This window comes from Cynocephalus volans, chromosome 10 (assembly GCF_027409185.1).
Source record: "Cynocephalus volans isolate mCynVol1 chromosome 10, mCynVol1.pri, whole genome shotgun sequence".
Taxonomy (NCBI): Eukaryota; Metazoa; Chordata; class Mammalia; order Dermoptera; family Cynocephalidae; genus Cynocephalus; species Cynocephalus volans.
Genome location: NC_084469.1, coordinates 53,241,377 through 53,265,508, shown reverse-complemented (window position 1 = coordinate 53,265,508; position 24,132 = coordinate 53,241,377). Strand labels below are relative to the sequence as shown.

At 51.2% G+C, this 24,132-nt stretch overlaps 1 protein-coding gene across 1 annotated transcript; it reads left to right on the top strand.

The window, feature by feature from the left end:
• Nucleotides 1–8,624: 8,624 nt before the first annotated feature.
• Nucleotides 8,625–17,468, top strand: CEACAM16 (CEA cell adhesion molecule 16, tectorial membrane component). The gene is made up of 6 exons (XM_063112145.1): nt 8,625–8,701; nt 10,562–10,906; nt 11,219–11,494; nt 12,451–12,729; nt 14,700–15,026; nt 16,956–17,468. Exons 1-6 carry the CDS (start codon nt 8,665–8,667, stop codon nt 16,976–16,978), a joined length of 1,287 nt encoding a protein of 428 aa, XP_062968215.1. The 5' UTR covers nt 8,625–8,664; the 3' UTR covers nt 16,979–17,468.
• The last annotated feature ends 6,664 nt before the right edge of the window (nt 17,469–24,132 follow it).

Genomic DNA, 24,132 nt, shown 5'->3' with positions numbered 1-24,132 from the left:
GAACTTCCTTCTGTTTCCCAACACACTATGTTCCATCTCACTTCCAGGCCTTATGGGCTGGCAGGTGAGCTCAGTTGATTAGAGCTTGGTGTTATAACACCAAGGTCAAGGGTTCAGGTCCCCATACCAGCCAGCTGCCTAAAAAAAAAAAAAGCGTTCTAGAAGACTGCAAAGCACTTTCCCTACAGCTTAAGGGGTTCAGATCCCTGCACCAGGCAGCTGCAAAAAAAGAAAAGAGAGAGAGAAGGTGAAAATCCTTTATAAGGCTGGCCAGATAGCTCACTGGGTTAGAGCATAGTGCTGATGATATTATTGATAATACCAAGGTCAAGGGTTCAGATCACAGCCAAAAAATAAGTTGATCACTTCTAGGCCTTGCATAGTCTGTTCCCTCTGCCTGGAGCATGCCCCAGTCACACAACTCCACTCTCCCTCACCCCACCCCACCCCAGCCCCGCTGCCATTCATCCTCCAGGTCTTAGCTCACACATCCCCTCCTCCAGGAAGCCATCCCTGACCCCAAGCTGGGTCAGGTCCCCCCTATGAGCTTCCCCACCCTATCCTTGCCCAGTGTGGGTCATCACTGTCTGAAGGTGGGGGGCTCTGTCTCCCCACTGGGCCCTCCTGAGCCCTGTAAGGACAGGACCAGGGTTGTCTCCATCACCAGCAGGAACCCCAGGAATGTGTGTGATGTCCAAGCAAAACACTTCAGGCTGTAAGGAAGTTTAAATGAGGCATTTACTAGATTTGCAAATCAGGGAGATCGCCTCTCAGCGTGAGATTTGAGTCTGCCCAACAAGCAAAAAAGGTGAGGAGGTTTTATAAGCAGAAAACAAATTCCAAACATTGTGTGAATTCGGAATGGATGACGATGACGTATTGAATAATGGTTTCTCAGACCTCTTACAATATTTACGGCTACTCTAATCTAGACTACTCAACTAGTAAGTAGTTCCGGTTGGTTTAAAATACAGCAGGTTAATTAACAATCATCCCGTTTTCCCAGGATTTCTCCAAACAATGTCATCTATGTTTATTTAAGCAACGGGTTTCTTGGCGATAACAAATTCCCATAAAGAGTTTGTTTGTCAAGCAATAAATTCTTAAGGAAAGTCAGCTTCTCGGGCTAGAAGAGAATGAGTCAATTAAGTTCCAAAAAATGGAGTCACTGTGGTTCTTTTCCTTTATTATCCTTTCCTGGCCTCTTTTCTTCATCAGTGGAAAAAATGATTGTGTGTGGGTTCTCATTAAATATATCTATCCCTTCCTGAACTATCAGTCTCATTCATTCATTGACAAATGTTTATTGAGCAACTACTATATACCAAGCTCTGTTGCATGAACTTGACTGGACACCAGAGACATGAAGATAAACCATACCGACTACTACCCTCAGGAAGCCCACAGTCTAATGGGGGAGATGGCATGGAACTCAATGTAATAACAATTGCTAAGAGATATTTATTGAGCACTTACCACGCACCATGCATTGCGCTAAGAGCTTTACATTTATTCACTTATTTTATCCTCACAACAGCTTTAGGAGGGAAATACTATGACTATCCCCATTTTACAGGTGAGGAAACTGAAGCTAAGAAAGGTGAGGTCACACAAGGTATAAATGGACAAGCTGGGAATGAACCAAAGTCTTTATCTTCTGCTCGTTTCAGTACGAAAGGAAGAAGGACCAAGATGCAGCCCATGGCCACACAAATGTTGGGTCCTGTGTGTCCAAGCAGAGGTGTCCACCCTCTACAAAAGGGCTCTAAGGAGAGAGTAATGCTTACTCCAAAGAAGGTAGCACTGATGGTGGGATTTCAGGCACTATGGAAACATTTGGCCCAATTAGGGTGAGACCGATATCCATGGTAGGAACTAAGAGCCCCTAGGGGCTCCCAGGCTCTCTGCACCCATCTGCCCACCAGGGGTCACTGTCCCCCACCACCTCCACCTCTCCCTGCAAGCGAGTCCTTGGGCACCACGAGATTCTCAGGTCTGTGGCTCCTTGTTTTACAAATGAGGAAGTGGTGGCTGGGGAAGGAAGTGGGTTGGGCCGTGACCGAGAGTCACTATGATTCATGGGGAAAACCCTTCCCTTCTGAACTCAACTCCTTTGTATGCAAAAGAACTTGTATGCTGGGCAGGGTCTCAGGGTCAGCTGGTGCAGACTGGAAAGCAGAGGTTTAGACCTCCCCTCCCCACCCCAGGTTCTGTCTGCAGCCAGTGACAGGGATGGAGGAGCCAGCCTTTTCCTGGACCTGGGGGAGGTGTGGATGGATTTCCACTGAGGTGTTGTCTATCCGTTGTACACACTGGGAGTACACGTGAGACCTCGTTTGAGGAAAGCGCTCCGCTGCTGAAGCAAAAGTTTCAAAATATTGAACCATGTTTGGATCCTGGCGTGAGGGAACTTTCCAGGGACAGAAGTGTTCTAAAACTAGATTTGGGTGATGGCTGCACAAGAGGAGTTTTATGGCATATTAAAGAAATCACGATATTTCCAAGACGATGGGAAACTTGAGCACTGACTGGGTATTTGAACATATTAAGGAACTGTTTGGGTTTTTTTCACTTTTTAGGTGAAATACTGGCATGTGAGTATGTTTAGTTAATAAGTCCTTATCTTTTAGAGATACAGGCTGAAGGAGTTATGAATAAAATATGCTGGCTGGAATTCACTTTCAAACCTCAGAGAGGCCTAGATGGGAGACTGGCCAGCAGCTAAGTGCTGGGGGAGGGGGGACATCATTCTTCTTTCTACTTTGGGTGAGTATGAGAAATTTTCCATAATAAAAAGTGGTTTTTAAATTACTTTTAACCATAACTCTAAATCCAAGTTCAACCCCTTCCCATTTTCCTGAGGGGAAAAATGAGGCCCAGAGAGAGGAAGGACACCTAGCTGGGTCCCATCCCAGGCCCTTCTGGCCCCACTGAGGTGCCCAGAGAACCCTGGCATTCTCTCTGGCCTCCACTTCCCCAACTCTGTCCTTCGCCTCCCACCATCAACCACCTTGCAGAAAAGCCCAGGCCACTGTAATCCTTAGCCCAGACCTAGACTCTTCCCTTCTGTGTCTTATTGACTCTCCTACCCCAAGCTGGGCCTTCCTATTGCCAGCCTCAGACCAATGTCAAGGATCTCTAGGGGGTTCATCTTGCATCCAAAGTCCTACACTCTGGGTGGGCTGGTCCCTCTTTACCTGACTGCTCCCGCTGTCCCTCCCCCTCACTCAGCTCCTGCCACACCAGCCTCCTTGCTGTCCCCACACTCATCAAAGACCTTCCTGCCTCAGGGCTTTTGCACCTGTTATACCTTCTCCCAGCACCACTCTTCCCCAGATATCCCCAGATACCCCTCTGTCACCTCCTTCAGGTCTCAGCTCAAACATCACCTCTTCAGAAAGGGCCCCCTGACCTCCCTAGCTAAAAGAGCAACCGCTGTCCCTCCCTATCTTCTTGCCAATTTTACTTTATTTTTTATAGCACTTATTGCTACTGACATTATACGCTATGTCAGCTTTTTTTTTTATTGCCCATCTCCCTCCAATAGGATTTAGCTTCACAGGGAAAGGGAGCCAGCACAGCCTGGCACACAGCCAGCACTCAGTAAATATTTGTTAAATGATTGAGCGACTTGGAAACCCAGGTAAATGAGGCAAGGGGGGTGGGGACGAGCATCCGGGCAAAGGGAACAACCTGTGTGAAAAGGACTGAGGCTCGCTCCTCCAACCCACCCGCCCTCTCCTGCACAGTAGCCTGAATGTGCTTTCTAGCATGAGGAATTAAGGGGACAAAGAAGTCCTTTCTTCCCAAGAACAGCCTCCTCAGGCCTTGGCAGGCCCAGCCAGGCCCAACCCCAAACCTTGCCAGGCTGGCACAGGAAGCCACACCCTGAAGTCAGATCCATGAGCAAATATTGCCACAGCCTCAGCCGCGCCCTCCTGGTGTGATGAGGAGAGGAAGAGAGGGGGTTCAGAAACCTGCCACAGCGCTAACCTCTCAGTCTGGAGACCGCCCCATCTCTGCGCGGGGAGGACAGGACAAGGATTGTGCAACGGGGGCCCAAGTCCACCGTTTCCGTCTAACAAATATTGATTAAGTCAGTGGTGGGCGTGGTCTTGAAGTAGTGATAGATCGAGCCTTCGTCCTGCTCCCTAGGGAGCTAATGTGTGGCTGGTGACATAAGAGGGCTGGGGTCAGGGGAGACCTGACAGAACAAGGTCATAGAACCATGTCCTCAGCTGAGAATTTCCTGCTCCAACCCCATGAGGCAATGGCCCTGTTTTCTTGCCTCAGTTTCCTCATCTGCAAAATGGGTTCTCCTGGGGGAGGGCAGTGCCGAGCAAGATAACAGGAAAAGCCAATGACGTCAAAAAGAATAATGGTATCAGCAAAATACACCTACAGTCCAGCCGCTTGTCCCCCCTGGTCCAGCCACCACTGCCTCCTGCCTGGTCTGGCGCCAGCCAATAGAAATATGATGCCAGCCCCATATTCAATTTAAACTTTTCTGGTATCTCACGAATAAATATAAAAGAAAGAGGTGAAATGGATCTATTTAAAACAATATATGCAAAATGTCATAATTTCAACATGGAATCAATATAAAAAATTATCTGTTTTACATTCTTTTGGTTTGCTGGTCTATACAGTCTTCAATATTTGGTGTGTATTTTTACTTACAGCTCCTCTCTGTCTGGATACGCCAGCAGCTGCCATCTGCCGTCTTGCACAGTGCAGCTGGACCACTGCAGTCGCCTCTTGCCGGCCCCACAGTCTTGTTCCCACACGCAGCCAGAAGATCGCAGAACACCTAAGTCAGCTCACGTCTCTCTGCTCAAAACCCTCCCAGTGGCTCCCCTCTCAGAGCAGAAACCCAAGTACCCCAGGTGGCCCATGAGGTCCTGCAGGCCCTGTCCCCATTCCCCTCTCCATCCTCCCTTACTGGTCCCCTCCCTCTTCCTCACACTCTCCAAAATGCTCCTTCCTCTGGGCCTTTGCACATGCTGTTCCCTCTGCCTGGACCACTCAGTGCCCAGATTTCAGCACGGCTCCCTTATCGAGTCTATTCCAATGTTGCTCCTACAATGTTTTCTTGCTGCCCTACATTACCAGTGCCTCACCCACCTCCATCTCCTCCTCCTGCTTTATTTTTCTCCACAGCATTGTCTTTATCTGGTATATTCTACGTGTTTGTGTTTATTTGTCTATTGACAGTCTCTCCAACCAAAGGTCAAATCTATGTATGTCCTATTCATGGCTGTAACCCCAGAGTCTAACACAGAGCCCAGCACATAGGAGGTACTTAATAAACACTCGTCAACTGGTGAATTATCAATGACCCCATGTACCCAGTGGCTGCTCTGGGACAGGCTCAGCACTGAGAATTCCATGCCCCTACCCAGGGAGGTCGATGTCATGACCACCCACCACCCACTTTAAAGAGAGGTAAAAGCCCCTACCCACGATCACATGATCTACTTTCTGCCCAGCCCTCAGGAAACTGCAGCTCCTGATCAGACCAAGGATCCGGGTTCAGGAGCACCAGAGGAGGGGCCAGAGGGGTGGGGGATGGGCATGGATTGGGAAGGGAGAGGGCAGCAGGCAGAGAGTTGTCGGTGTGGTGCTGCAGGCTGTGGAGAGCCATGGCAGATTCTGGACAGAAGCCGGGTTCTGCTCAAGAGCCTGACCTCGTCATGCTCGCCAGTCACAGGACAGATCCCAGAAACCAGGGCTCCCTGGAGACTCCTATCTCTGTGTCATCCACACCTGGTGTCCAGTTCCACAAACACTCTAAGCCCCTGCTCTGTGCTGGACGATGGGCTGGGCAGTGCTGGGGACACAGTGGTGACTGCTTAGCCCTGCCCTCCTGGGGCTCACAGTCCAGTGGAGGAGACAGACCCCGCCCCAGACAATGAGAACCCAGGGTGATCAGAGCTGGGATGAGAGATCTCGAGGGACACTTGACCCAGCCCAGGAGTCCAGGAGGGCTCCCTGGAGAAAGAGTTGTTTGGCAGGCAATGAAATAGAGCAGAGGGAGCAGGGATATGCTGGGTGGAGTGCAAGTGAGGCAGAACAAATGGAGCAGACGGTTTCCTGAAGGAAGGGGTGGTCCATGAGGCCCGTCAGGTGGTCAGGGGCCCGGTCATGCGGGACCTCACGGGCCGTGGTAAGGACCTAGGCTTTCTCCTGAGAGCAGTGGGGAGCCACAGCAGGTTCTAGCAGGAGGGGCACAGGGGCAACTTTCTGTTTTAGAAAGATCTCCCGTCTACCATGTGGAGGGACAATGACCAGGGCCAGACCAGAGGGCGAGACGAGGGCCAGAGACTAGGGAGTTTTGGGGGTGGGGGAGAGAAGCCAGTCAAGAGGGGAGAGAGTGTCACCTGGACCACGGCAAGGCTTCAGGGAGGGAGAGAAATGCCCACACAGAATAGATATTTAAGAGATGGCCACCGGCACGTGTGGCACGCTGGGGAAATGTGGGGAGTTGTCACAGACGAGGCCGGTCTCGGTCCCAGTGCTGGGCAGTGGCGCCTTCCCTGATAAGAGGACCAGCCAGAGATGCCAAAGTCAGTTTGGGACAAGGTGAATGAGAAGTCCCCAGGGACATCCAGGGGAGGCATCCTGAATGACACTGGGACAAGGTCCCAGGGCTCTGGAGGAAGGCCAGGCCAGGACAGAGGGTGAGATGAGGTTGCAGGGGGGGGGGGTGCAGGAGACACCAGAACGTTCCCTCACCTGGCCTCACCCGTGCCCTCCTCCAGACCTCCTTCCCCTTGCCAGAGTCCTGCCCTGCAAGGGCAGCCCAGGACACAGAGCCAGAGGAGCAAATCAGGATAGATGAGCCACGGGTATGGCCCCCTGCCCAGAAGCAGGCTGCTGAGGCCTTAGAGGAACCAGGGCCCGGAGCCATCAAGATATGGATAATAATAACATGGCTGTCAGGAACTCCTGCCCCACAGGCCCCACAGCCTCTGCCTAACGTCACCTTCTTGGAGAAACCTTCCCCAATACCTTCCCTCCACCCCAATTTAAAAGGCAAGCCCCCGGGCCGAGCCCGTGGCGCCCTCGGGAGAGTGCGGCGCTGGGAGTGCGGTGACGCTCGTGCCGCGGGTTCGGATCCTATATAGGACTGGCCGGTGCACTCACTGGCTGTGTGCCGGTCACAAAAAAGACAAAAAAATAATAATAATAAAATAAAAATAAAAGGCAAGCCCCCTTTCTGGCTTTATTTTCCCATCTGACATGGATTCAATTTTACCTTCTTTATCCCATGAGCGTCAGCCCCCAAGGGTAGAGATTTCATCTGTCTTGTTCACTGTCGTATCCCCAGTGCCTAGAGCAGTGCCTGGCAGACACCTGGTGCTCATTAAGTATTTGTCTAATAAACGAATGAGTGATCTGTTGAGCATTTACTCTGTGCCAGGCATTGTAAGGATTTCATCCAGGTTCACTCATTAAATCCTTTCAACAGCCCTATGAGGTGAATACTATTATTATTCCCATTTTACAGATGAAGAAACTGAGGTCCAGCAGGTTCCATAATTTGCCCAGGGTCACAGAGGTAGGGAACAATGAAGCTAGGTACCAGGCCTGTACTTTTCATAACAGTAACACCAAACAGACCTCCTGTAAGGGACCCGGTTCCTCCAGGCCCTGGCTAAATTTCTGACTCAGCATCTCACTAACTACTCTCAGCAACCCAGAAGTAGGGTCTAAACCGTCACTATATTTCAGAGAAATAAATGAAGACAGGGCCGGCACGTGACTCACTTGGGAGAGCATGGTGCTGACAACACCAAGTCAAGGTTAAGATCCTCTTACCGGTCATCTTTAAAAAAAAAAAAAAAAATGAAGACTAAGCAAGGGGTTGCTCCCAGCCCCACTTCAGGTAAACGCAGACAGCCACGGTCAAAACTTGGCTCTCTCTGGCCCCAAAGCCTGTGCATACACCTGTTTGACAGGGAAAACGAAGCCTCAAAAAGGGAAGAAAGAAAAGGCAGATTTCTGGACACTTTAAAGTGTGCGGCCATCCAGCTCCCTTTCCTCTGTCTGCCTTTGGAAACAGAGTCAGGCTCATATCCTCTCCCTGCAGAAACTTGGGCGAGACAGATTCCCCATCCACTGCCTCAGTTTCTCCATCTGAAACTGGGGGTTCTAAAGGTGCCCACCTCACAGGATTGTTTTGACATCCACTGAGATAATGCTGCAGGTCACCCACGGCATTGAGGCTGGGAAAACTGCCATCACCGTTTCCTGGTTTATTCCTTGCTGACCCCCAAGCTCACCAAGGAGGCCTGGGGCCTGGTGGTCCGTGAGAACTGCTCTGAAATCTTCCCTGGCCCCTCCGCCCTCCTCCCCGGCGACCTGGTTCTTCTCCCAGTACCAAATTTGGGCCTTTGGCACAAAGAGGGTTAGGCAGCTGCCCCAGGAGGCCTGACCAGGTTGTGGCCCCTGGCCGGTGCCCGCCACACCCACCCTGATGCCCAAACAGGGCCCCAGATCCTTGGTGACTCGATCCCTCCAAATTCAGGTGATCTCCTCTGACTCCAAATTGCCGAACCTTCCCAGGTCCAGTGGCAGACGGAGCCAAGCCCCAACCAGGAAGGGCCTCCGAGCATTGGGACACCTACAGGACCATCTCCAAGACCCAGTCTGGGATGAAAGATGGCTCTGACCGGGTGCAGCTGGCTCCTCCTCAGTGGTGAGCAAGAATGGCGCCCTCTGAGGGATTCAGGGAGGGGATGGGACCCCCAGCCCAGGAGAGGGAAGGTGTGAGCCAGAAGTCCAGCATGCGGAGGAGAGAGGGCAGCTCTGTATTGCACAGACACAGATTGCCCTCTCAGAGGCACCAATGTGGGGCACGCCAGGGACAGCCACCCAAGGAGGTTTGTAGGGTGGGCTTTAGAGGTTTCTAAGACCAGGTCATGAGCCAGGGCAAGGGAGCCACTGTTATTTCTTCATGCACATGGCAAACCCTTGCTGAGCTATGAAAGCCTTGATGAGGGTGAATTCTAACCAGCAGCTCTGCCCTTCCCTGAGGATGAAGCTTTAGGCAGTGGCCTTCCCCTTCTCAGCCTCAGTTTACTCATCTATGAAATGGGCCCTACTTACAGGGTTGTTTGAAGGTCATTAGTGCTTTCTGTGTGCCTGGAGCTTTGCTAAGTGCTTTCCATGTGGTAACAACCACTCTAAGAGGGAGGCCCACTTATGACCCCCACTTCATAGACCAGAAAACTGAGGCTCAGAGAGGTGAAGCCACCAGTTGGGGTCACACAGCCAGAAAGTGGCAGGGCTGAGTGCCAGCCCCAGAGCCCCTCACTCTTAGCCGTACTCTACCAGCCTGGAAACAAGGCCAAGCATGTAGGTACTTCTATACAGGAGCTACCACAGTCACCCACTCCGAGCCGCCACACACAGCTCAAACCGAGCAAGCAGCCCTGACCAGCTCATCCAGCTTGAGGCTCATCTGTTCAGCTGATAACGATAGGGATGGAGTGGATTAACCAATCCCTGCTTTCTGCTGTGGTCACGCTCAGAGAGGCAAAGAGCCCCAGAACGGGAATCAGGACCCAGGGGCAGGCCCCGACATCTAACGTGGGATCCTAAAATAAGCTGGACCAACAAGCCAGCCTGATCTCAGAAGACCCATTTCAGTGACTCTCATGACGGGAAAACCCTCTGGGTCCAGTGCAAAACCAAGTTCCCATCGGCTCAGCGCTTGCTATGCACCTGCTGTGTGCAAGGTGTGTGCTAGATCCTCCGCACAGCCCATCCGGTTCAATCCTCACAACACACGCTCCCGGGACTCAGACCCGGAGTATGTTTGTTGGAGCCTAGGCCTCGCTTGAGAGGCACTCCTGGGAATTTGCAAGCAGCCTGCGGCTAGACATGTGGAGTTGTGGGAACAGGGAAATAGATCTGGACTCCAACTCCCCCTGGGTCCCTTTCCTCTCTACCCCACCTCGTACTTCTCACTTGTGTTCCCTCCAAGATGGCTACGAGTTCTTAGAGATTCTCAAGTCTGTGGCCCAAGATAACACTGAAAACCCTGACCTTAGTATCATATGGATTGACCCTGATGATTTCCCCCTGGTAAGAGGCACAGCTCAGGCACTGCTATCCTGAGGTGGTCCTCTGACTGTGGCACCTTGTCTGCTGTCCTAGGGTGGCCCTCTGACTGTGGCACCCTGTGCCTGACTAACATTTATTGAGCACTTATTGCATACCAGGCATTCTTCTAAACATGTTATGTGTATCAAATCCTTACGACAACCCAACAAGGTAGGAAGTCCTATCATCCCTACGTGAGAGTTTAGAAAACGGAGGCACACAGAGAGGCAGTTTACTCAAGGCTGTGCGGATAAACTCCAAGAACGATTGAGTGGTTAAGCTGTTGGGAATCGGAGGGCTTCTGGTTCAAATCCCCGCCTTTCCTGTCCTTGTATTCACTGAGGACCTTGGGCTAGGGACGTCCCCTCCCTGAGCTTGAGTCTCCTCCTCTGCCAAATGGGGGGATCCATCAAACCTGCCTCCTCCAACCCCTCTGGCTCCTATTCCTCAGCCACTTTCCTGAATGTGGGGGCTGAGATCTCCATCACCCCGGAGCCTGCCCAGCCAGCCGAGGGGGACAACGTCACGCTGGTCGTCCATGGGCTTTCGGGGGAACTGCTTGCCTACAACTGGTATGCGGGGCCCACCCTCAGCCTGACGTACCTGATGGCCAGCTACATCGTGAGCACGGGCGACGAGACCCCGGGCCCCACCCACACAGGGCGGGAGGCCGTGCGTCCTGACGGCAGCCTGGACATCCAGGGCGTCCTGCCTGGGCACTCAGGCACCTACATCTTGCAGACCCTCAATAGGCAGTTTCAGACTGAGGTGGGCTACGGATACCTGCAGGTCTATGGTGAGGCACCCCCCACACCCCCTTGTGCCCTAGCCAGGCCTTCCCACGTCCCTCTCTATCCCACATTTTTTTTTAAATCTCTAAAACATTTTTAAACCATCATTTAATAAAGACCTAAAACAACATCAAAATGCTCACCTCCTTCAGGATGGCTTCCAGGATTGGATTTGCCCCCTAAACCCATTCTTTGTCCCTCCAGCTGAGGGTACAAGAGCACCACCACAATACAGATATGCCCCTTGCTTGGGGAAGGGAAAGTCTTTGGAGCAGGTGGTGCCCGGTCCCCTCCCCCTCTGTCTCTCGCCCCCACAGAGATCCTGGCCCAGCCCATGGTCATGGCCAATAACACAGAGCTGGTGGAGCGTCGAGACACCTTGCGCCTGACATGCAGCAGCCCCGGCCCGGCCGAGGTCCGCTGGTTCTTCAACGGCGAGGCCCTGCCCATTGCCATCCGCCTCGGCCTGTCCCCCGATGGCCGGGTGCTGACCCGGCATGGCATCCGCAGGGAGGAGGCTGGATCTTATCAGTGTGAGGTGTGGAACCCAATCAGTGTCAGCCGCAGCAAGCCCATCAACCTGACGGTGTACTGTGAGTCCTTCTGGCCCCACCAGAGATACTGGTCTTCAAACCTCATGGATGGGGAAACTGAGGCCAAGAGAGGGGGCCCAAGGGCACACAGGAAGTCAGCACGCAAGCTGGAGTTAGGAACCAGAGGTCCCTCTTAAAATGCACTTGACCCATCTCCTAAAGGACTCCTAAAGACCACCTTTGATAGTGAATAATCCTTCAGCTAGAAGCAATACCTGTGGAGAAAGGACACAGGACTGGTTGGTTTTGAAAGGGAGTTGGGGAAGGAGTGGCAGAATGGGAGGGGACATAAAATATGAAACATAACCAAAGCGTGCAGTCGTCCCCAGGGGCAGCAGATACGCAGTGTGGAAGCCCAGGAAAGTGCATCACTGAGGCGCAGCAGGGCCTGATGATGTAGAAAAGCTTAGAGCCTAGAGTCCTAGAATCTTAGAACCAGAGGATTCTGGATTTCAGAAGCACTGAATTCTGACTCTGAGAATCCTAGAAACTCTAGAAGCAGAGATTCTTAGTCTCTGAAAATCTAATTCTAAAATCTTAGAGTCTAGAATCTTAGCAACGTAAATTTCTAGAAACTTGAAATCCTAGACGTAAAAGCATCTACTCTTGAAGACCTAGATTCTAGACTCCTAGAATAGCTTGTCAGAAAAAAATCATTTCGAATTTTTTTTTTTAATGCATCCATAGATTTCAAAAATACCTTGAAATATTGTCTGGCCCAACGCACTCTTTTTACAGAAGAGAAAACTGACATCCCCTGAGAGGGAAAGTGATTCTCAAGATCCTAGAGCAAGTTAGAGATCAAGACAGGACTCGAAAAGGCCAGAGCTCTTTTTCCCCTCCACTAGGGGCCAGATATTCCCGGGGACCCAGCCTGGTGGAGAGAAAGCCAGGGGTGCCCACCTCTCCTACCCCCTCCCTCTTCTGCCCCGTGTCTCTCCCTGCCGCCCCCACAGTTGGCCCAGAACGCGTGGCCATCCTCCAGGATTCCATCACCCGCACAGGCTGCACCATCAAAGTGGATTTCAACACATCCCTCACCCTGTGGTGTGTGTCCCGGTCCTGCCCGGAGCCCGAGTATGTGTGGGCCTTCAACGGGAGGGCCCTAAAGAATAGCCAAGACCATCTCAACATCACTAGCATGACAGCAGCCCAGGAGGGCACATACACGTGTATTGCCAAGAACACCAAGACCCTGTTGTCCGGATCTGCCTCAGTGGTGGTCAAGCTCTCTGGTGAGTCACCCCCAGCCTGATCACCAGACTCTCCCCATGGAGGCCCAGTCAGACTGTGAAGGTCAGGCTGCCATTTGCCCCACCGATGACTGGAAAGTGGTAGATTCCCAATCCATTCATTGGCCAAGTGACAAAGTGGCATATCAGGTCCAAAAGGAGAAACCCTATGCCCTGTCACCTGAAAAACAAATGGCACATCAGACTCTCTTCCCTGAGGGGTGACAAAGTGAGAAATGGGTCACATGTCCTACACTGTGAGGTGGCAGAATGGGAAACCATTCAGACGTCCCTTCCTATGGGCGCCCCTGCTCTGGATTCAGTCACCAGCTACTTAGTGCCCTTGACCCACTCCCTGTCACACAGACAGCTGAACTTCAGACAGCCAACTAGATTATCCAATCACCTGGCCCAGATGGCAGGACACACACACACAACTGGAAAATCACAGCCATTGGTTGGTAAATGGAAAAACACAGCCAGAGAGTCATTGTCTTCTTGCCTCTGTCCTAAAATAACCTAGGGGCTGGGAGTAGTACACACAGCTGGTGTTTTCAGAGCCATTGGGATCCTTGATATTTTCTCATCCTCTGGGAATGGTGGCTTTGAAATTAGGGCCTCTTTAATTCCACCTCGGTTCCTTCCCAAGTGGCCATTGTCCCCTGTGGACAGTGGGAACAGTCCTTTCCTTCCTCCCTACCTCCCACTAACAGGCTGGGTCTCATCCAAAGGGTGGATACTGTTTCACCCAAAGCAGAAATGGCATCCCCAGAGGTAAGTGTACCTTGGCAGCTGGTCTTGGCAGGAAACAGAGGGGTGGACCCGATGCCCTCAGGTGCTACCCTGAGCCCTGCCTATGCAGACCAACATGGGGGTGTCCAGGGTGTGCAGGTATGTGCAGGGAGTGGATATAATGCCCCCAAGGGCCTCCTGAACTGTTAGCAACCCTGTGGCAGGTGCTGGGAGAGAGACAGAGGAAAGGGAGACACCAGCCTTCCCCGACCTTGGGGAGACTCTAATCTGATGGAGGAGACCTGGTCTCTGCCCTTGGAGAGATGGTCCTGGAACAGGGAAGCATGGCCCCTCGTTAAAGGAGCTGCCCCAGTCAAAAAAAAAGAGGCAACGCCTCACCCTCCATGGGCTTGCAAGCAGTGATGGGGGAGACGTGATGCCCACCCTCAGCGAGCTTCCAGTCAGACAGAAAGACACAGTCCACACTTGGTGAGAATTTCCAATCTAGTAGGGACACGTGGTCTTGAGGAGAACGTGACCCTGGTTTTTGAGAATTCCTAGTCTGATGGGGAAACACAGTTCCCACCTTTGGGGTACTCCCGATCTGATGGGGGAGTATAGGCCCCCACTTTCTAGGAATTTCTAGTCTGATGGGATAGACATTCTCCCCCAACTTCTGGGGTCCCAACCTGAATGGAAAGACCCAGCCCAACAGTATATAATTTCTCAATCTGATGGAGGAGACATGGCCTCCCACTTTCTAGAACCTTTCAATCTGATGGGGGAGCTATAGCCCCCACATTCTGGGGTCTGACAGTCTCACAGAAAAGATACAACCTGGGAACACAACTCCCAACCATCTGATGGAGAAGACACAGCCCTTATGTTCTGGAATTTCCAATCTGATAGGGAAGACATGGCCCCTATATTTTGGGAATTTCCAATCTGATGGAGGAGACATGACCTGATCCTCTAGGATCTTCTAGTTTGATAAGAGAGACATCCCCGGAAGGCTGGAATTTTCTAGTCTGATGGGGGAGACGCAGAACCTTGACAGGCACTGTTGGGGCAGAATCCACATCTACAACCACATGTCAGCTCCTTCCTCTCTCTCCTCCCTAGCACCCCACATGGAAAGTGCCAGCCAGCTGGGGAGGCACAGATGAGTTGGTTGGGGGGTGGGAAGGGGATGCCATGCCCAACGCACGCCCAGCTGACCGAGCCCCTCACTCTCTCTCCAGCGGCAGCAGTCGCCACGATGATTGTGCCTGTGCCAACCAAGCCGATGGAAGGCCAGGACGTGACACTGACGGTACAGGGCTACCCCAAGGATCTGCTGGTCTATGCCTGGTACCGTGGGCCTGCCTCCGAACCCAGCCGGCTGCTCAGCCAACTGCCGTCCGGGAACTGGATCGCAGGCCCCGCGCACACAGGCCGGGAGGTGGGCTTCGCCAACTGCTCACTGCTGGTGCAGAAGCTGAACCTCACAGACGCTGGCCGCTACACACTCAAGACAGTCACTCTGCAGGGCAAGACCGAGACGCTGGACGTGGAGCTGCAGGTGGCACGTGAGTGTGCGAGAGGGGACGGGAGGTGCTGCTTTTCAGACAGGGGCTCCAAAAAGGAGCCTTTGCCTCCTCCATAAGGCTAGGGGACATAGACCAAAGATGGATATGCCTACCCCCATCAGACTAAAGGAAGGAATCTTGTCTCCTCCATCTGACTTGGGGGTCTTGCCTCTACTATCAAACTGATGGCCTAGACCAGGAGTAGATAGACCTTCTCCATCACACTGAAGGCTACTAAAGGGGGGTTTCCATGACTCTGTCTCATATAAGAGTTTTTATCTTGTATAAGAAGGTTTTAAAAGAGGAGGTATAGTCTGAGCATGAGGCATCCTTTTTTCCTGCACATCCTAGAACATACGAGATTTTGCCCCTTATCAGCCAGCTGCCAAAAAACAAGACAGGGGATTTTGCCTCTTCCATCACGTTGGGGAAACAGGTTAATGATGGGAGTTTACCTCCCTTATCAGACTGAAGGTACAGAGTAAAAGTGAGTCATGTCTCCTGAGTCAGACTGGGAGATCCTGAACAATGGGAATTATGTCTCTTCCTTTCTGCTACAGTGAGAGTGAGGACAAAATTTCTGCCATGAGATGGTGGAGTTTCTCTCTCAAACTGAAATAAGGATGATCTCCATTAGAATGGAGGCTTCTAGGTTTGAAAATTATGTCTCCTCCATCAGAAGTTCCCAGATGCTGGAGACCATGTCTCTCAGTCAGCCTGGGAGCTCCCAGAAGTCAGGGAAAATGTCTCCTTTATCAGACTGGGAGCTCCCAGAATGAGGGACCATGTCTCCTCCATCAGACTGGGAGCTCCCAGAGTCAGGGACCATGTCTCCTCCATCAGACTGGGAGCTCCCAGAATGAGGGACCATGTCTCCTCCATCAGACTGGGAGCTCCCAGAGTCAGGGACCATGTCTCCTCCATCAGACTGGGAGTTCTCAGAGTCAGGGACCATGTCTCCTCCATCAGACTGGGAGCTCCCAGAATAGAGGACCATGTCTCCTCCATCAGACTGGGAGCTCCAGAGTCAGGGACCATGTCTCCTCCATCAGACTGGGAGCTCCCAGAGTCAGGGAACATGTCTCCTCCATCAGACTGGGAGCTCCCAGAGTCAGGGACCATGTCTCCTCCATCAGACTGGGAGCCCCCAGAGTCAGGGAACATGTCTCCTCCATCAGACTGGGAGCTCCCAGAGTCAGGGACCATGTCTCCTCCATCAGACTGGGAGCCCCCAGAGTCAGGGAACATGTCTCTTCCATCAGACTGGGAGCTCCCAGAGTCAGGGACCATGTCTCCTCCATCAGACTGGGAGCTCCCAGAGTCAGGGACCATGTCTCCCACAATGGATTGAAAGCTCCCAGATTCAGGCGCCAGGTCTATCTCATCAGAACTGGGCATCCCCAGAGGTCTGAGAGACCATGGCCCTGAGGCAGGGCTGGATTTCACCCATTAGACAAGGAACTCTCAGACACCTGGGACTAGGTCATTCCCTGAGTCTGGAGTCTGGCCTCCCCCATCAGACCAGGCATTCTCAGAAGCCGTGTCCCTGAGTCAAGGATGTTGTCTCCCTGTTCAGACTGGAAGCTTCCATGATCAGGGACCTGTCTACGGCTAGTCACCCTCTTCCTCCACTTGCTTATCAAGCCCTGGTACCTGGGTCAGTGTTGGGGGACAATGCTGCTCAGCGGCAGCAGGCCACCTGCAGCAAAGCCTCAGGACTCCTTCTCACCTGTCTCTCTTCCCACAGTCAACCTCCCTCCCTCGCAACCAGGACCACCGCTACCTTCCTGAACCTGAACTTGGCACAGGCTGAGTGGGGGGTGGGGGGGGCCATGGGAGGCCTGAGATGGGCAGGGGAGCAGGAAGGGTGGGGGCACTGGGGACCCAGTCCACCACCTTCCTGACGGCCTGTTTCACCCCCTGCCCCAGCCTCGCCCCCAGCCTTGGAGTAGCATCGTGGCTGTGGAGACCTCCTGAGAGAAGAGCTCTTTGCACCGTGCTCCCATCTGCTCCCTCTGGGTGGAGGACCACTTGCCTCCAGAGAGCGCGGTGCCTGGGGTCCTGCTGTTCTCCTGCTTCCACTCTAGAGTTAGAGCCGATGGGGCCTTATTTCTCTGAGCTGTCGGAGAGCCACAGAGGCCATAAACATCCTGGTCAACATATATGTGTGTCAGCCCCTCCTTCCACCACCACCCACCCTGCCAGTTCTCAGTAGCCACACTTGCTTCCTTTCCCACCCAAGATCATTCTCAGGCTGGGTGCGTGCATGCACAGGGATGCCCAGATCACAGTGCCCCATGCCCCACTGCTGGATGGCAGAGCCTCAGGCCCTTCCCATGGCTCCCCAGGTTATATCTGAGGGTCCTTCTCCCTGGTGGGCCAAAGAACGCCCCTCCCTGGGCACGAAACAGAGCTAGGTTTTTGTGGGACATGGCTTTCCCCTACAGTGTGCCTCACTCTGTCACCCGGGCTCCAAAACAGAGCTGCTTGTGCTCCGGGAATGAACATGTTTCTCATGAAGAGTTTCAGCACCTTCTGGTCCTCACCCATTTAATTAAAGACATGCCTTTGTGTCCTCCATTATGCTGGGATCCCCATGTCAATCTCAAACATCACCTGCACAGCCCTACAAATATCTTCCCTTCCTCTAGCCAAAAGAAAGAAAGACAGAGAGAGAGAAAAGGGCCTGTGTATAAATGAATGCAAAAGGACAGGGATAGAGGTGGGGGGTGGAGAGTGGCGTGGGAGCCAGAAAGAGTGCGTCTTCTAACTCTTCTCACTAGCAGAGTCTGAACCGCAGGCCCCACCCAGCCAAGATACCCCACTAGAGAAAGGCTCTTGGTATTGGTCGGACGTGGTGATGGCAGAGTCCAGGCTCGGGATAGAAAGACAGGTTTGGGCAGGGATGGAAAGATCTTTCTGGGGATGACCATATTCAGTTGGGATGGTGGGTGGCGAAAGACCTCCAGAATAAGGGTTATAAGATATGGATTATAATCCTTCATTTAGGATGGATTGACTAGAGCCTCAGTTTGCCCATCAATAAAAAGGTATGGACTTGGGGTAGACCAGGGTTTTCCATGCCATTTTTTAAAACCTCAGAGCCCTTTCTTCTTAATGGGAACTTACATGGCAGGTCGACATATTATTTAAAATAGTAATACAACAAAAGTAGGAATCAATTCGAAAGCTATAGATCCCTCTCCCCCCAAAATTTCAATATGCTCAAAAAAAATTCCTTAAATCTAATTCTTTAATTAATTTCTTAATCTAAATTCCTCAAATCTAATAACAATTGGATTACTGAGGCAATTAAAATGCAAAATATCAACTAGAATCAAGTGACAGTGGAAACACGGTATATCAAAATGTATGGGATATAGCCAAAGACATCCTTGGAGGAAAATAATAGCTTAAATGCTTAAATGCATTGAGAGTACTAAAAGAAAAGAGCTTGAACATGAACAAAACAAGCTTTCCACTCAAGAGATTAGGAAAAGTTTGCAAAAGAAGCCAAAGAAAAAAGGTAAGGAATTAAGAAAAGTAAAAGCAGAAATGGATGAAATGTAAAACAAAACTAGAGTTAACCAATAAAACCTAAAGCTTATTCTTTGGAAATGCCAATGAAATAGACAAACTTTTTGCAAGTGTGATCAAGGAAAAACAAGGGAACATAAATAAGAAAAAGACAGAGGAGACCAGCATGTAAGATAAAAGAAGAGCTGGTGTGGTTTAAGCAGAGGGTCTGTCCCATGTTAGATGCTCAATAAATGTGTATTGAGGGAACATGGACTTACTGACTGCTCTCCAGCTGCCTCTCCCTCCCCTCTTCCACGATGCAGGCACTGCCTCCTGCCATAGAATCTGAAAATGTCAGGTATTCACTTTTCCAGATTGCCTTGCAGCTACAGGGGCCATGGGACCAATTTGGGCCAGTGAAGAAAGGAGAAAGCTTAAAGTCCTGCCACTGACTCCACCCCACTTGAGGGGAAACTAAGAGTTTGAAACCTATTCCCTAAATCAGTGATCTCCAATGTGAGGTTTCCAGGCTATGGCACAGCTAGGAGGTGAGGGCAGATTTGAGCTTATCCTGGGCTCAACTCTCTCCAGCACAGAAAAAAGAAATGGTGTCTGTATTCTCACCCCCACCCATACTCACCCAAGTTCACATTAGAGTCAGTGACATATATAGGGCTAGAATCTAGGTATATCAGAATTTCTCTTCAGTGGCTAGTCAGAGAGACTGGAAACAACACAAATAACCAAGAGACAGAGAAGACTAATACATAAGATCAAAGAGAAACTGGGATATGTAGGAGCAGCTTACATGGATAGGAGATTATTTTTCTCACACATAAGAAATGCCCAGAAGCAGATTGTTCAGAGCTGGAATGGGGGCCCCACAGTGTCATCAGGGACTTAGCTCTTTCTGTCTTTCTGCTTCATCATCCTTAAAGGCTTCCAGCCTCTGGACCACTTTGTGGCCCAAGATGACTGCTGGAGCTGCTGCTGACTCATCCATGCTCCAGGCAGGAAGCAGAAAGAAAGAGACAAAAGGCAAATGACCCCAAGCCAGTTTATGGACTGTGCCCTTTTGAGGAACTTTCCCCAGAATCCCATTGAAGGACTCCCTCTTACAACTGATTGGCCAGCTCTTAGTCACATGACCACCCCAGCTGCAAGGGAGGCTGGGAAGTGCCCTTTGGGGAAGGGGGAGGTATATTGTTGCTCCAAATAACATCAGGGTTCTGGTGTAAAAGAAGGCAGAGAAACTGGCACCAGGGTGGGCAGCTGGCAGGCTTGACCATGCCAGGCCTTGGAACTCCTACCCCCTCAGCTGAACAAAGTGGTCTTTCTCACCTAAGCCCAAGGCGTAAGAACCACAGCCATGGTGGCAGGGTTTGAGAAAGACAGGGGAACAGCGGGTCCCAACTGGGATTGTGTGAGGTTGGGGCTTGCTGTGTGCCATTGGTGCAGAATGAGGCCAGCAGGAAGGGATAGGGAGGGAAGGAAGGAGGGGACAGCTCAGGTTTCTAGGTCAAGCCAGATCTTGTATCCTCAGGGCGTGCAGGCTCAGATGTCCCCAGAACCAAGTGTCCTATCCCTCTGGGCAGCTCTGGGCCTTTCCACTGAATCCTCCCAAGCAGTCCAATCTCCTTCTTTAACATTCTAGGAAAAAACAATAACCACAAAAGAATAGTAGCTCCTACATCTTGAGCATCGGTTTAGTACTTTTTCATGCACGATCTCAATAAATTCCTACAACGACACTTATGAGCAGTTACTGCCAGTTTCCCCATTCTACAGGTGAGGAAATGGAGGCCCAGAGAGCTGAAAACCCTGCTCCGAGTCCAGCAGTTCCCACAGCTGCTGGGTGGAGGCGCTGGTCGGTGGGTCCTCTTCATTCTTCAGCAGAGCAGAGTGATCAGACAGAGCTGAGTTGGCCACTTTTAGCTGGGGGACCGTGGGCACATTGCTTTTCCTCACCTGTAAAGTGGAGATAATAATAGTGCCCAGCTCCTAGGATTGTTGAAAAGAGTAAATGAGTGAGTACAAGTAAGGAACCTGGCACGTACATCTCAATAAATGCTTATGACCCACACTTAGGTGTTAGTTTTCGGCAACAGGCAGATGGAGAAATCAAAGGTGACACTGTTCTGCAGTGCCTTCTTCCTGGGGGACTTAATTAACCGTGCTGCACAGGTTTGCTTCATTCTGTGTAATACATGATGCTCTTGAATTGTAAATGCTGAGAATGGCTTACAAGAAATAACAGCAATGTGTGTCAGCTTTCCGAATCATGACACTAACCATCGCAGATGCCGCGGGAGGTGCTCTTAGCACGGACTCTCTGACTTGCTGCTCGACGCCTCCCCGGGAAATGGGGCTGTATTTCCCAAATCTCCCAGCTGTTTATGAAAAATACACATCCCAGGCCCCTGCATCTCCTGGGAGGGAACCTGAAAGCTGTATTTTAACAAATAGTCTGGGTGATTTTTGTTAGCTAGGAAATTGAGGAAGTTGGGGGACCCCCAATCAGAGACTGTTTGACCGAGTAAAGGAATACACAAAGAGGAGGTGATTTGCCCAAAGTTACTCAGCCAGGAAGGGGCAGGGCCAGGATTTGGCCCAGAGAAGGGCAGAAACCAGCCCAGGATCACCCAGCAGGTTTCAGACTAAGAACCGAGACTGAGACCTCTCTGCCCAGGGGAGGTCCATAGCAGCACCCCACCTCCCCCACAAAGCCACAAAACCCAAATGGTGTTTGTGTCCCTCAGACTTCACAGCCGCGGTGGGAGGAGGCAGACCACGCCTCCAGGATGGCCTCTGCCTCTCTCAGCCCCCATTCCTCCCCCCACCCATGCCTTTTCTCAAGTAACGACAGCGGGGAGGGCAAGGTGTAGGGGCAGGAATGACCTTGAGGCCAGAACACACAATGGCCCAGTCCCTCCCTGGAGCCCTGCCAAGGACAGGAAGGAAGCCTGCCCTGTTTGTCTCCCTGGACTGGAATGTTGATTTAGCATGGAGAGAGGGGAGGAGGGAAGGAGGAGGAGGGATGAGAGAGAGGGGGGCAGGGAAGAGGAGAGAGAAAGGGAAGGGAGGAGGAGGCAGAAGAAGGAGGAGGAAGGAGGGGATGCCTGGCACCAGGGTGCCAAGACCAGACTTTGGGAACCAAGGAGGGAGTGCAGTCAGCTTCAGCCTAACCTGACATACAGTGCCAAGTCCAGAGAGGGCATCCCCCGCAACAAGGTTGCACAGGACCGGGGGGCTAAAGGGCCTCACCTGTGCTGCTAGCCACAGGCAGGAGCTCCCTGAAGCCCCACAGCAACCTTGAGCAGCAGGTGTCATCCTGCCCATTACTGACCTAAGAGAAACTGAGGCCAAACATAAAAAGCACAGGATTTATTGAGCCAATATGATGATTGCAACCAGGGAGAGGCATAAGTCAGGTCGCCCTGAGAAAAGCATTCCAAAGAGGGCCAGCAGAGCTCAGCGTTTTATGATCACAAGAAGGGGGAAGGGTCAGAGGAGAGAGAGCGCGCCCCGCCTGATCACTTCATCAGGCTTCCTATTGGTTGTGCACCACGTATGGATTTGGGATTATTGGTAGGTTACACCCTACATGTAAGGACCTAAGGTAAGGGTCACAAGATGCATTCTAGGTTATTTTATGGCTTTCTGGTGCCATCCTGTCTGCTTCTAAGAAAAAATGATCTTATGATAACATTTTCCAGGACAGGTGGACGTGACTGCTGCCTTATCCCAGCTCTCCCAAGGCACGACAATTTAGCTGACCTGGTCAGAGCAGATTTTTTGGTTATCATCATTCCTCAGAAGAGGAAACTGAGGACCCCAAAGATCAGGTCACATTTCCTGGATTATCTCCCCCTTTGAATCATAGTCTAGAGTCCTTATTATGGCCTGAAGCCCTGCCCACCCTTGTACCCTCCTTCCTCCCCCCTCATTCACTCCAGTGCAGCCACACTGGCCTCCCGGCTATTGTTTGAACAAACCAAGCAACTCCTTCCTCGGGGCCTTTGCACTGGCTGTTTCTTCTGCCAGGAACGCTCTTCCCCAGATACCTGCATCATTCTATTCAGGTCTCTGCTCAAATGTCACCTTGCCAGAGGGGACCCCTAAACACCCAAAGTGTCCGGCTTCGTTCTTCACAGTATTTAGTACACACACACACACACACACACACACACACACACAACTTTGCATTATATATGTCTTTCTTCACTTGCTCATTATGTCTTCTCCACCAAACTCCATGAGATAGGAATTTTATCTCTTTTGTTCACTATGGTGTGTATAACATCTAAACCAGTGCTTGGCACACAGTAAGTGATCAATAAATAGCAATAGTAGTCATGATAAGGAGTCTTGCCCTACCAAATAAAATATACTATAGAGATATTGTATTAGTTATCTACTGCTGCATAACAAATAACCCCCAAAACTTAGCAGCTTTATTATCTCACCGTTTCTGCAAGTCAAGAATCTAGGAGGAGTGTGGCTGGGTGGTTCTGACTCAGGGTCTCTGATGAGGTCACGGTTAAGATGTTGGCCAGGGCTGCAGTCCCCTGGAGGCTTGCTAGAGCCGAGGATCCTCTTCCTGGCTCACTCAGAGTGCTGTTGGCAGGAGGCCTCAGTTCCTCGCCACATGAACCTCTCCATAGTACTGCCTGAGTGTCCTTATGACAAAGCAGCTGGATGGTTCTGGAGCAAGTTATCTGGCGTGAGAGCAGAGAGAAAGCCACAGTGCCTTTTATGACTTAGTCTTGAAAGTCACACATCCTCACTTCCACCATATTCTACATGTTAGAAGCAAGTCACTAAGTCCAGTCGCCACATTCAAAGGCAGGACAGTTGATCCTCACCTTTTGAGAGGGGGGTTATTAAAGAAGTTGTGGGCATATTTTAAAACCACCATAGATAGAATTATTAAAACAGTGTGGAATTAGCAGAAGAAACAACAGAGAAATAGTGAACACTGGAGGGGTGTCTTAGTCAGCATGGACTGCCATAACAAAATATCATAGACTGGGGGATTTAAACAACATAAATGTGTTTCTCACAGTTCTGGAGGCTGGGACGTCTAAGATCAAGGTGCTGGCAACATAGGTTTCACTCTGAGTTCTCTTCCCTCGGCTTGTAAGCGGTCACCAGCTTGGTATGTGCTTGTGTGACCGTGACCTCTAGTTTGTGTGAGAGAGGGGAGGGCTCTGATGTCTTTTCTTACAAGGACAGTAATTTTATGGAATCAGGGCCCCACCTTTATGACCTCAGCTAACCTTAACTACCTCCTTATAGGCACTATCTCCAAATATAGTCCCATTGGGGGTTAGGGCTTCAGTGTATGAATTAGAGGGGGATACAAATATTCAGTCTATAACAAGAACAGAGTCACTGCCTGTATCTCTAGCTCCAAGAACAGCACCATGCAAACAATTGGTGCTCAATAAATACTTGATAATGAATGAATGAATTTAACCAATATCTGTTGAGCATGTACCCTGTGCAGTTTCTGTGTAAGGTGGGAGTACATACTGACCAAGACAGCTGGGTCCCCGGCCTCATGGAGTGCAGAGTGGGAGACACA

Excerpts from the sequence above, each read along its gene's own strand:
- CEACAM16 (XM_063112145.1), top strand. The coding sequence starts at position 8,665 with ATGGCTCTGACCGGGTGCAGCTGGCTCCTCCTCAGTG. Across the intron at positions 10,907-11,218 it reads CGGATACCTGCAGGTCTATG|AGATCCTGGCCCAGCCCATG; the intron begins GTGAGGCACCCC and ends TCGCCCCCACAG. Across the intron at positions 11,495-12,450 it reads CATCAACCTGACGGTGTACT|TTGGCCCAGAACGCGTGGCC; the intron begins GTGAGTCCTTCT and ends CCGCCCCCACAG.